Source organism: Erpetoichthys calabaricus, chromosome 3, assembly GCF_900747795.2.
Source record: "Erpetoichthys calabaricus chromosome 3, fErpCal1.3, whole genome shotgun sequence".
NCBI classification, from domain to species: domain Eukaryota; kingdom Metazoa; phylum Chordata; class Cladistia; order Polypteriformes; family Polypteridae; genus Erpetoichthys; species Erpetoichthys calabaricus.
This window is the reverse complement of record NC_041396.2, coordinates 188,761,551-188,775,224: the sequence shown is the minus strand read 5'-3', so window position 1 is coordinate 188,775,224 and position 13,674 is coordinate 188,761,551. Positions and strand designations below refer to the sequence as shown.

General features: G+C 36.5%; 1 protein-coding gene across 3 annotated transcripts in view; it reads left to right on the top strand.

Annotated features, from left to right (window-relative positions):
• The window catches only part of armc2 (armadillo repeat containing 2), a 222,293-nt gene that overhangs the window by 88,648 nt on the left and 119,971 nt on the right, over nucleotides 1-13,674 (top strand). For all 3 annotated transcript variants that reach the window (XM_028797612.2, XM_051925611.1, XM_028797613.2), the window contains exons 8-9: nucleotides 5,270-5,325; nucleotides 8,111-8,218. In XM_028797612.2, the coding sequence (XP_028653445.1) occupies nucleotides 5,270-5,325; nucleotides 8,111-8,218 (164 nt within the window). The remainder of the gene's footprint in view (nucleotides 1-5,269; nucleotides 5,326-8,110; nucleotides 8,219-13,674) is intronic.

Sequence of the window (13,674 nt, the reverse complement as noted above, 5' to 3'; positions counted from 1 at the left end):
CTTACCTTTAACTTACCCTTTCCTTTACTCTCCTCTGTCATCTTCTTCTGCTTCTTTTGGACTAACCACTTTAGCCAAGCCCGCCCTTAGTCCGGAAGACCAGTAGCCCTCATTCACTTCCCACTGTTGTTAGGTGAGTCCCCTGCACGTTGCCCACAGGGTAAGCTGATTGGATTGATTCCATCTTTAAGGTTTTGGCTAAAGTTTTACAGCCGAACTTCCTTCATGACACTAACCCTCTCTATTTTTCCAGACTTGGGACCGGCACCAAGTTGGGCTGGTTTGCCCCCTGGTGGCTAGAGTATAGATATCTGGAACCAAAATCAATAAGGATCTAAAAGAGAACTTATTTCTCTTCTATATTCTCATATGTTTTTATTGTGCATTATGCAGTCTGTCATTACTTTCAGCTCTATTAGTTAGTTTAAGTGGTTTGACAGCACAGATTTTAAACAAAGATCAGCAGATAAAGCTGATATCACATTACATGACTCCTAGTGGTGGGGTAAGTCAGATTTGCTGACCTCAGATGCTGCTCTCGACACTAGACCTTGTCAGTTTAAAAGACTGAAAATCACTGCTATGTCACATTAAACTTTTTTTAATGACAGCCAGTAAAATGCTGTCTTTCGGAACCAGCACTGTAAGAAGGCTTAACATATTAACATATTCTATTTTATACGTTAAACACAAGACATCAGAAAGATGAGCCTTTCTTCTGTTTGTGAGGTTCAAAGCATGCGATTTCTTTATTCTTCATCACTACATTATATGCATTTTACTTCAGGATGAGAATTCATTGTTGTGAACAAATACTGACATACCTGTGTGATTTTTATAAAATCCAAATAAAGGTCAAAGCAAAATAAAGGTCATGTTATACCCAGCACTCGGAAATTTGATTTTAAAGCCTTGTGTGCTGTTTTCTGAAGAAGTGTACGTTCGTGGTCTGTTTTTAATTTTTAAAGAGTCAAACTTAACAATAGCAGTATTATTCCCAGTTTAAAGAATAGTCCTCAGTTCAGTTAAATAAAATCAAAAATTATTGCTGTAAACATTTTCATTAGAGTTTTCAAATACGTTGAGAACTATGTACAGTGAAGGGACAAATCCATAGTCAGTGAAATATATAGCAAATGATGGAGTGTTTGAATAGCAAAAGCTTTCCCAAATCAACTAGGTCCCATATATTCCTGCATGGTAACATAATGCTTGCTAACAGGTGTACCATGTGTTTATGCTGCATGCCTCAGAAAGATATTAGCCAGAGTTTGACCACAAGTGTGAAAGGCAGGAAGCCTAGGTGGCAGTATTTACTGTCCTCCTAGATGATAGAGGACAGGTGACTCAACAGTTGTCAGGACTGTCTGGCCCACTGTTTAAAGACGGACTGAAGCCAGAGATGGGTATTCTATAGTTAGCAAGAACTCCTCTACATACAGTGGTGTGAAAAACTATTTGCCCCCTTCCTGATTTCTTATTCTTTTGCATGTTTGTCACACAAAATGTTTCTGATCATCAAACACATTTAACCATTAGTCAAATATAACACAAGTAAACACAAAATGCAGTTTGTAAATGGTGGTTTTTATTATTTAGGGAGAAAAAAAAATCCAAACCTACATGGCCCTGTGTGAAAAAGTAATTGCCCCCTTGTTAAAAAATAACCTAACTGTGGTGTATCACACCTGAGTTCAATTTCCGTAGCCACCCCCAGGCCTGATTACTGCCACACCTGTTTCAATCAAGAAATCACTTAAATAGGAGCTGCCTGACACAGAGAAGTAGACCAAAAGCACCTCAAAAGCTAGACATCATGCCAAGATCCAAAGAAATTCAGGAACAAATGGGAACAGAAGTAATTGAGATCTATCAGTCTGGTAAAGGTTATAAAGCCATTTCTAAAGCTTTGGGACTCCAGCGAACCACAGTGAGAGCCATTATCCACAAATGGCAAAAACATGGAACAGTGGTGAACTTTCCCAGGAGTGGCCGGCAGACCAAAATTACCCCAAGAGTGCAGAGACGACTCATCCAAGAGGTCACAAAAGACCCCAGGACAACGTCTAAAGAACTGCAGGCCTCACTTGCCTCAATTAAGGTCAGTGTTCACGACTCCACCATAAGAAAGAGACTGGGCAAAAATGGCCTGCATGGCAGATTTCCAAGACGCAAACCACTGTTAAGCAAAAAGAACATTAGGGCTCGTCTCAATTTTGCTAAGAAACATCTCAATGATTGCCAAGACTTTTGGGAAAGTACCTTGTGGACTGATGAGACAAAAGTTGAACTTTTTGAAAGGCAAATGTCCCGTTACATCTGGCGTAAAAGGAACACAGCATTTCAGAAAAAGAACATCATACCAACAGTAAAATATGGTGGTGGTAGTGTGATGGTCTGGGGTTGTTTTGCTGCTTCAGGACCTGGAAGGCTTGCTGTGATAGATGGAACCATGAATTCTACTGTCTACCAAAAAATCCTGAAGGAGAATGTCCGGCCATCTGTTCGTCAACTCAAGCTGAAGCGATCTTGGGTGCTGCAACAGGACAATGACCCAAAACACACCAGCAAATCCACCTCTGAATGGCTGAAGAAAAACAAAATGAAGACTTTGGAGTGGCCTAGTCAAAGTCCTGACCTGAATCCAATTGAGATGCTATGGCATGACCTTAAAAAGGCGGTTCATGCTAGAAAACCCTCAAATAAAGCTGAATTACAACAATTTTGCAAAGATGAGTGGGCCAAAATTCCTCCAGAGCGCTGTAAAAGACTCATTGCAAGTTATCGCAAACGCTTGATTGCAGTTATTGCTGCTAAGGGTGGCCCAACCAGTTATTAGGTTCAGGGGGCAATTACTTTTTCACAAAGGGCCATGTAGGTTTGGATTTTTTTTTCTCCCTAAATAATAAAAACCACCATTTACAAACTGCATTTTGTGTTTACTTGTGTTATATTTGACTAATGGTTAAATGTGTTTGATGATCAGAAACATTTTGTGTGACAAACATGCAAAAGAATAAGAGATCAGGAAGGGGGCAAATAGTTTTTCACACCACTGTAATTCTAGAATGGAACATATGGTGCAATACTGTGCCTTTTAAAGAGCACACAGCAGGAGTATCCACCCGTTGAGGAGAAGTGAAAGCTCAGACATTCTGGCATATAAGATTCCACTAAATAAAGTTTCAGTTTGGGTCACTTGAGAAAATATAGGCTTGCCCAGTTCCTAGTCATGGCACAAAGTGTCTCCAGATTGTGGGTTCAGGGTACCTCATAACCAGCAGCTTACTGGGTCTTGAGATTAGTACATTTTAATATACCTGAATAAAATATGAAAGCTCTTTAACATAATACGGATAACACATATTTCAATTAGAACTCCACAAACTTGAAATGCTTTGAACATTTGGTGAAAAAGATTTTAATGACAGAGACAAAGTCTTTTCAAGACAACAGTCAATTTGCTTATTGTGCAAACAGAAGTGTGGAAGATGCTCTGCTTGTTATCTTACATCAAATCTACACCTTTCTTGATCAGCCTGGTTCATCTGTCAGAGCACTATTTTGGGATTTTTCTTCATCGTTCAACGCCATACAGCCTCATATACTGATTGGGAAATTGAACAGTATGAATGTAAACCCATTTATTACACTATGGATTCAGAACTTTCTTTTAAATCGTTCACAGACAGTTAAAGTACAGGACATTTTTTCAATAGTCATTCATTCAAACACAGGAAGTCAGCAAGAGTGTGTCTTATCACCATTATTGTTTACTCTGTACACAAGTGACCTGAGACAGAACAATGACCACTGCTCCATTATCAAGTATGCGAATGACACCATGCTCATAGGATGCATATCTGGGGAGGATGAAAGCCACTATCTAAATCAAGTGGACTGTATGGTAAACTGGTGCAATAAAAACTCTCTCACTCGGAATATAAAAAAGACCAAAGAAATGATATTTGATTTTAAGAGACAGAAATCTGTATGTTCACCTATTGTAGTTCTGGGAGAGGGGGTAGAAATAGTGAATGAATATAAATACTTAGTAACTTACCTAGATAACAATCTTAACTGGAATACAAATACAAAAAAAATTATTCTCTAAATGCAACCAGCGCTTATTTCTCCTCCATAAACTCAAACTATTTAAAGTAGACAAGGACCTCATGTTGTCCTTTTATCGAAGTATGATCCAGTCTGTAATCACTTTCAGTTTCATTGCCTGGTTTAATAGTCTGACAAACCAAAACTCAAAAAAGTTCCAGCAGATTACAAAGTATGCAGCTAAAGTTATTGGGGCTGATGTACTGTAGATGATTTGACTAGTGTGTGTCAGAGGGAAATGTTAAAGAAACTGGAAATCATCTCAACTGATGACAGACATCCATTACATGTAGAACTAAAGTTCAGTAAACCAGGAAGGATAGTCGCTTTGAAAACCTACACAAATCGCTGCAGAAATTCCTTTCTTCCTTGTGCCATTTGACTTTTCAATAAGAAATATCAGAGATAATGATTAAGGTTTTGATGTATATCCTGTAACCTTTTTTGTGATGTAAATATGTATTATCTAACTGCCTTACCTTAACCTTTCTTGTTTCTATTTGTCTGTTTTATTTCATTCTGTCTGTTATTAGATGCAACTGAGAAGGCAAATTTCGTGTTTTCTTGTGTAAACATGACTAAATAAAGAAACCTTAAACTTACTTAAATAATTGTAATTTACAATGCAGTCATTTACATAACACTACTTTCTTATCAGTGCTACAGTAATGTTTTCATTCACAATGTTTTGTTATTTCCAATAAAAATGTGTACATTTATAATGGGTATGATATGGGAGTATTTACCAAAACGTTTGTTTTATTACTTTAAGATATGTGAGACTTTACTGTTGATTTCAAAACATTAATTGTTTTAGCTGTTTTAAGGCTGTTTTGGTGCATACAGACTTTATTTCAGTGTAGACACAAGGATAGGATGCGAGGCTTGTTGATAAGAACAGCGACATCTTGTGGTAGAGAATACTTTAACTTTTTTTAGGTCCATTTTCAAATTTTTTTATTTTGAATAAATGAACACTTATAGTCTTCAGTTGATAAATACATTTTTCAGAGTGGAATAAAATAAACAGAAGTATGTATTTTATTTTGTGTAAAACCACTAATATAAGAGAAAAAAAATTCTGTGAATACAGTAGTTCTTACATTTTAAAGCACTATCAAGGGAATTTATTAATATTGTTTACTTTTTTCTACAGGACCACTTCTCAGTTTCCAGAGGACAGAAATATTACAGGATCAGAAATCTTAACAGGTATCTTTAGATTTCATACTGTGGTTTTCCGCCCACAGTTCAGTTTGATGAAAGGTTGTAGTTTTAGAAATGTTTGCATTAAGGTCCTTCTTTGATTCTGATGCACCTTGGTAAAAGAATAAAATTTCTTACTTTTACTCATCTGCTTTCCTGGAACTGTTCTAAAAGTATGATTTAATAGTATTTTAAGGTTGTATACCAATAATAAGGAAACGTATGAAGGCTATGCTTGCTAAAATAATACGTACACATGTAGATTGACAAAAAGGGGAATGTCATTTTCCATAAGAAGGTTTTATCTAAGTTATTTTTCATACAGGTATTTCTTTTGTAATTAAGTGTGAATATTTTGATATCCTGTACTTGTTCTAATGTGTTATTTTTTAATATTTATTTAATGCTTTACTTTAATCTCACCCAGAGATAGTTAGAGGAAGAACATCTAACAATAAAGAATTGAACAAAGCTTATTTTCAATTCTTAAACAATTTAAAATTCATTTAATTTACAATGTGTTCATTAATAGAATGTAATGATGGCTGGATTTTTAATAAATGTTTTTGTGTGGCTTAGAGCTTAGGAAAAATGATCAAATACTGTAAAAAGTTTCTTTATTTAATATATTTCTTAACTTGGTCCGGTAGCAGGAGGGCTAATGTACTCTCAAAAGTCTGGCAGAAAAATATTTGAAAAGAGACAAAGACATGATTTAAAATGCCCTTAAGTTGTTGTTAACAGTTTTATCTGTAACATTTTCTTGAATGGTAATATTTCAATTCCTCTAGTTTCATTGTTTAATTCAGATCAGAAATATCAGATCAACCCATCAATTCTTCAATCTAGGGTGGTTTTTGATGTGAAGGTTTTTTTTCCACGTAAGAAAAGTGAGATAGGATTTTTTTTTCTAATTTGTGATTCAAAATTCTAACATTTTAACTAATGTATCTAAATAGTCTGCTGGAGGTATCAGGTTTTTATATCTTTGAATAATATGAGAGTGACATTTTTGTTGCTATTAATTGTAATCAGAGTAATTTAAAACCATTGACTGTGTAGCACTGTTTCATCCATCCATCCATTATCCAGATTTATGAAAAATGGAAACTTGTATTTCAAATTTAAAGAAATTCTTTATTTGTTTTACAGTTGTCTGACACTTTGTAAAAACTCGACTTTTGCTTGGAAAATTGTGTATGCAAGTTTCAACCCTCTTTCTGTGGATACGCAAGTTGTATATATCAAATGCCAAGTTATTTGCTGCATTTGATAAAATACATTCCAAACCTAAATCACAGCACAGGACATACGTGTTTAAGAATATGTTCACTTTACAAAACTAATTATAGTAAACACAGATCACTCTAAAGATGAAGTACCTTAGTTGCAGTGTATTTGTGAAAAGTTCTGGAGTTGTTGAGGGGTCAGTTTAAAATTGAGATTGAAGGATTTATTGCTGAAGATTACTAAGAATTTCTATATTTGATTGATAACACTTTTAATGTGGCTGTCCTCTCTGACACCAATCATAACACCATTGATCCCTGCTTGATTAGTTCATAGTCCAGTATGGCCAGAGCATAAATTATGCCTGATTAAGTACTGCAAAAAAGGCAGTTTATGTTTTAAGCTTGATTAAATGTTACTGCTGAATCCTTGCAATTAAGGAATAGACCTAGAAAGAATAGAAGCCACACAACTAAATTAGTGGGTAAATTAATGACCACAATATTTTGGATTTTATGAACATGTGCAACCATTCTCCCTGCATGTCTCATTGTGCATGACAACACTTAGCTTTTTAGACTATCACTCCTAATTAGAAGCCCCAATTGTTAGTTGTAACCCTGGCTGGAAACATATTTAATCTTTCCATCCTTATCTATGTAGTGGCAAGTTATTGTGGTATACTTTTCAAAAGTCAGTTGTAAGTGTGAGCTTATTAGTAGTGGCTAGCTGAGTTTTCAGATCTTGTATCTTGTCTGTAGGATACTTTTCTATATGGCTGGTGGCAGTACCTCTAGATACAATGTGGTATCCTGGCTTAAGATAAGGTGATTATCAAAAGAATTTGCATCCTTGGAGTGGTCTAAGTGAATTACAAATGTAAAACAGAAAATAATAGATTGCATAAGTATACATTTGTATAATATGACACACCTTAAACTAGTGCAGCAAGTTAATTTTAGATGTCACATAATTAATTAATTGGAGATTATCTCTTTAATCTGGTGATTATATTTTTTTTCTGATTCTATATAAGAATATGCAGTTTTCTGGAATAATGAATGAAAATATATCCAATGAGATTGGATTTCTTAAACCAAATGCTATAATTATCATTTTAAAAGATGACTTTGCAAGCACCCTTTCTGTTATAGACACTTTATATATTAAGAACTTTTATTTTCTATCAGTTTTTGGCAAAGGTTTACAGTAGATATATATATCTTGAGGCTTCAATGGCCTGCTGCACACCTGATCCAAAAAAATTATCGTCCTAAAATCCATATCTCAATTAGAACATTTTTCTGTATCGACTGTGTATGCTCAAAATACAGTAGGATATTTGGCAGTCCAGCAGTCAAAAATATGTTACACAGTTTTAGAAATATGCACTCTGATGTCAGTCTTTTCATTTTTCCATAGCTTTGTTTCTCTGCTTTACTAACCCCTCTTTATGCACTATTGCTTGTCTGAGTTTGTTTTTGGAAAATAATTGAATGAAGCACAGCCATCATGTATGTAAATGCTTCTCATAATTAAATTATGTTTTCTATAATTTCAGGATCTGCTAATGGGTCTAAAACAAATGATGGTGAATCTGAAAGTGAAACTCAATACTGGAATTCAGTAATAATGCCTATTCTTCAAGATTTGGAGTCTTTACAGAATGGTAGGCATTAACATTCAAAAATATTGAAAATTTTGAAAAATTAAACTGCTCTGGCCTTCTGATGTTTTATTATAGTTTTATGTCACATTTAAAGGCTTGTGCTAGCAACTGAAAATTTTAAAAGATTGTCTTGGTATACTTTATTGTTGTGATGACTTCACATTTGTATTAAAATTTCAGTTTTTCTGAGAGACACAGTTTGCCTTTTTGAGTATGACATGTATTGTCAATAATTAAAAATAATTAAAGTAGCAATAAATTGCCCTGTCAAGGGTTTTTAAAGGCCAATCACTGAAATGTCTTTATGATACTTTAATAACCATATTGTAAAAGACTAAAATCAAAAAATACTGGATTACATGCAAAGGTATTCTTACTTTTTCTATATTTAATGCATAAATATATATATTCCATTTTTAAACTGATTGTAATTGGTTGTACACCAATAATACTGACAACAAATATCATTGACATTCAACCACTACTGTCCATGGCACTAGCTAATGCGGTAATAATGGAAATAGTAACATATCAAATATTTACATTAGACAGGATAGCTGCTATAAGTAATTTTTATGGTTTGTATCAATGGCATTTTTCTTTCTTACTGTACTATACTAAAACTGCTGAATGAGATTAATAGAAATGTTGGACACTGGCCAGAATATTGTGCAAATTATTTGAATAACTTATCTTTCAGTTTTTTTTCAGTATATTTAAGCAGGTTTCATGTGTCCGATTTATTGTTTATTTGATGTGAAAAAATTGTGTTCCTAATAAATAGTAATAATAATAATTATTGTAACTAGATGCTACAGGTAAGGCTACATCTAGTGCATTGTTCTAGTGTAGGGACCTGTGTTGCTTGCAGTAAAGTATGTGAGAAGAAAGCTACATGTGTTGAATAATTGGCTACGTAGAGTAGATCAGAATATATATGAGCTTTGTGATTATGCTTAATATAACCCAACATAACATTTAGGGTTACATTTCATTACACGACTCATTCATGTACACATCAGAAAAGGACAAATATAGAATCACTGGTTAGTCTAACTAAGCATGTTTTTGAAAACTGGCTACATGAAGAAAAACTTTTGCAAATACAAGGAGAATCTTCACACTCTACATATAGAGCGACCAGGTGTGAGATTTAAACCCAGGACACTGATTTAGTGAGGCAGCAATCCTATCCACTCTACCACAATGCAGTCTTTAGCTTAGCATGTTTTTTAAATATTTACATTAGTCATACTGGACTACCTCTCCAGTATGCCAAGTTGCATGCAAAAAAATTTTAGTGTTGCAAAATACTCCGAACATGGTGTGTGTTTTGTTTTTTTTTGTGCTTTTCTTTACCATTCATATGATAGTTTATGCTAGTGTCCTTCCTGTTCAGTAGTTTGTTAAATTGCACAAATTTTTGTTTTGCTTGTAAGAATCCATCCATCCAGTTTATGTTCCTACTTTTTCATTAGAGAGGCAACACAGCACCTTCTTTGGATAAGTAATCCTATTACAGGTCACACTTGTGGACACAGCTGTAGTCAGTCATAAAGAGTCAGTTTATAGCTGGCAATCATTTGGACATGAATGTCTTTCCAATGTGAGAAAAAATCAGTGTATATTGAGGAAACCCCAGTGGACATTAGTTAATAGTACAAACTCAAACAGATTACAGCTACAGTAGATTAGGATACAAACCCAGCATCTTGGAGCTGTGAGCAGCAGCATTAACTCCTGCACCACCTTTATTCCCACTATCAGAACCTAGCTATTTCTTATCCCAAAAAAAGAAAAATATTAGAGGCATGATCAAAATGTTCAAGTGTAAACCTGAAAGGGTTATTCTACAGTGCTGATTTGTAAGTAGTTCAAAAATTTAGTTCAGTGTACTAAAATATGTGAATTAGAAGGTTCTAGCATTTGTGTTTCTTGTTTTTGATCCAAGTTGATGTGGATGCCAAAGACCACAAAATCAAATATTGTACTGTATTGTACTATCAGTGAATTTCTGATTCTACAGAACAATTGGTTTATTTCTCACCTAGTCAAGTTAAAATACAAAAGTCTTCCAAATATGCAATACTAAAGAAATGGGCTATAAAATTCTATCTTGGCAGGATGTTTCTTGAAAATTGGTGGTTTGGATTGCCTTTGATATCAACTTTATGAAGAATGATTATACAGTATGTGAGATAACAGATACTATAGGGATTAGTTAATGTATGGGTAAAGTGAATCTGTTTTTTTATGATAAAATATAATTTCAGCAAGGGTTGTACATATTAGAAAGCCAAATTATTAACTTCTTAAATAAACATCAACCATATCCAATATTCCAAGAAGAATCCCAAGCTTGGACCGGGAGAAATTATTTTAAAATTGTGGACAAAACTTGTCATTACTGTGACCCAGAATTCAGACACTTAAAAAAACAGAGGCATGGTGATTCTCCAACACACAAGGAAGTTCAAAGTTCATGTGACATAGTGGGCATGTGGCTCAGAAAAGGGTGGCCGATTTTTAAATAAATAAATAGTTGAAAGGCTGGTTTGATCTCTGTAGGTGTACGTGCTCATGCAGCTGCAGGAGATTGGTGGAGTAATTGGTGTGAGATGCACCAGTACATGAGGGTGCAGTCTGTCTCAGTTGCTTCATTACCTTCCCATGGAGGCATATAAGGAAGAGCTGGCACGAGAAAATGGGAGAAAAGGAAACAAGCTCAGCAGGGAGGAAAAAGGGAAGGAGAAAAAGAAAAAGAAGGCAATTCTGAAGGTTGGGGTCAGCCAGTAAAGAGGAGTGGCAACTGGTCAGATGTCCCATGAAGGAACAATCAACTCGGTGTTCTTGAGGTAAATCGGTTCTCCAAAGGTCTCCCTAGGGATCCGGAAGGCAAACGTTTTTGGTGTGAGGGAGACTGGAGTAGACGGCTTGCGGAGTTACAGATGCATGGAAGGAGGCATTGGTGGCTAAGATGTATATGAAGGGGACTACAGTTACTGACATCTCTTCTGGTTGTGAGACCTGAATGGGTGAGTTGGCTAGACAAGAAAGAGAAATGTGCTGGGCTTAAGGAGAGGAGAGAGAAAGGATGGAAAAGAAGGGACAGAAAGGGAGTGGGCATTAATGTGAAAGAAGAAGAAGAAATATGAAAGGGAGGCAAGGATGTGAGAGCCCATGCTGAAAGGAGAGAGATAGACAGGTGGTCAGGAGCAAGCCTCATGGCTGAAGGAGCCGGAGGCTGTGGAAGGGGAACTCCTACTGAGTGCTTTCCTTTGAGTAGGAGCAGCCCAATATGTGGTATCTCCAACAGATGCTAACAGATTGGCAGTGGGGGACATGCGGAGGTTCAGATTGGGAGCAGAGACCCAGGTCTATGAAATGTGGGTTGACTGCACCTGTCAGTTGGACATCTCTCTTGTTTGCAAGAGCCTGTATCAGGTGCACTTACCCTTTTGCTTTCTGTAAGTGTCCTCATCAGTGGGCTCATCTCTAAGGTACTTTTTTCGGCAGTAGCGGGTTGAGGAGGCTCCCTAGAGCAACTGGGATTATGGAGCTGACCCGCAACATCAAAGTCCATGCCAGTGCTACCTATGTACAAATTTGTATTAAGTTCAAGGTGTAGCACTTGTCACATGCTTCAAAAGAACCACATAGTTGGACAATTTTACAATTAATTACTTTGGTGTTTGCAACAGTCAATGAAGGACAAGTTGTGAGACAAGCTTCAACTGTCCCTTTTTTTGCTTCATAACTGCATGGGTTGCAAAGGCTGTTCTGTGAAATGTGGATTCAAAGAGATGCTACAAACCCCCTTTTCCCCAGTCTGAATGGTTGCCTTTGTGGGATGCCCTGTGCTATTGAAGAAGACATCAAATCAGTATTGAAGATCGTTTGGTCAAGCAACACAAAATGCTTATTTGAGTGAAATAGAAAGGCTTTTGGAACATTAACAAATACAGGTGCTAGTCATAAAATTAGAATATCATGACAAAGTTGATTTATTTCAGTAATTCCATTCAAAAAGTGAAACTTGTATATTAGATTCATTCATTACACACAGACTGATGTATTTCAAATGTTTATTTCTTTTAATGTTGATGATTATAACTGACAACTAATGAAAGTCCCAAATTCAGTATCTCGGAAAATTAGAATATCAATTAAGACCAATGCAAAAAAAGGATTTTTAGAAATGTTGGCCAGCTGAAAGGTATGAACATGAAAAGTATGAGCATGTACAGCACTCAGTATTTAGTTGGGGCTCCTTTGGCCTGGATTACTGCAGCAATGCGGCGTGGCATGGAGTCGATCAGTCTGTGGCACTGCTCAGGTGTTATGAGAGCCCATGTTGCTCTGATAGTGGCCTTCAGCTCCTCTGAATTGTTGGGTCTGGCGTATTGCATCTTCCTCTTCACAATACCCCATAGATTTTCTATGGGGTTAAGGTCAGGCGAGTTTGCTGGCCAATCAAGAACAGGGATACCATGGTCCTTAAATCAGGTACTGGTAGCTTTGGCACTGTGTGCAGGTGCCAGGTCCTGTTGGAAAATGAAATCTGCATCTCCATAAAGTTCATCAGCAGCAGGAAGCATGAAGTGCTCTAAAACTTCCTGGTAGACGGCTGCGTTGACCTTGGACCTCAGAAAGCACAATGGACCAACACTAGCAGATGACATGGCACCCCAAACCATCACTGACTGTGGAAACTTTACACTGGACCTCACGCAACGTGGATTCTGTGCCTTTCCTCTCTTCCTCCAGACTCTGGGACCTTGATTTCCAAAGGAAATGCAAAATTTACTTTCATCAGAGAACATAACTTTGGACCACTCAGCAGCAGTCCAAAGGCAAGACGCTTCTGATGCTGTCTCTTGTTCAAGAGTGGCTTGACACAAGGAATGCGACAGCTGAAACCCATGTCTTGCATACATCTGTGCGTGGTGGTTTTTGAAGCACTGACTCCAGCTGCAGTCCACTCTTTGTGAATCTCCCCCACATTTTTGAATGGGTTTTGTTTCACAATCCTCTCCAGGGTACGGTTATCCCTATTGCTTGTACACTTTTCTCTACCACATCTTGTCCTTCCCTTCGCCTCTCTGTTAATGTGCTTGGACACAGAGCTCTGTGAACAGCCAGCCTCTTTAGCAATGACCTTTTTGTGTCTTGCCCTCTTTGTGCAAGGTGTCAATGGTCGTCTTTTGGACAACTGTCAAGTCAGCAGTCTTCTCCATGATTGTGTAGCCTACAGAACTAGACTGAGAGACCATTTAAAGGCTTTTGCAGGTGTTTTGAGTTAATTAGCTGATTAGAGTGTGGCACCAGGTGTCTTCAATATTGAACCTTTTCACAATATTCTAATTTTCCAAGATACTGAATTTGGGACTTTCATTAGTTGTCAGTTATAATCATCAACATTAAAAAAATAAACATTTGAAATACATCAGTCTGTG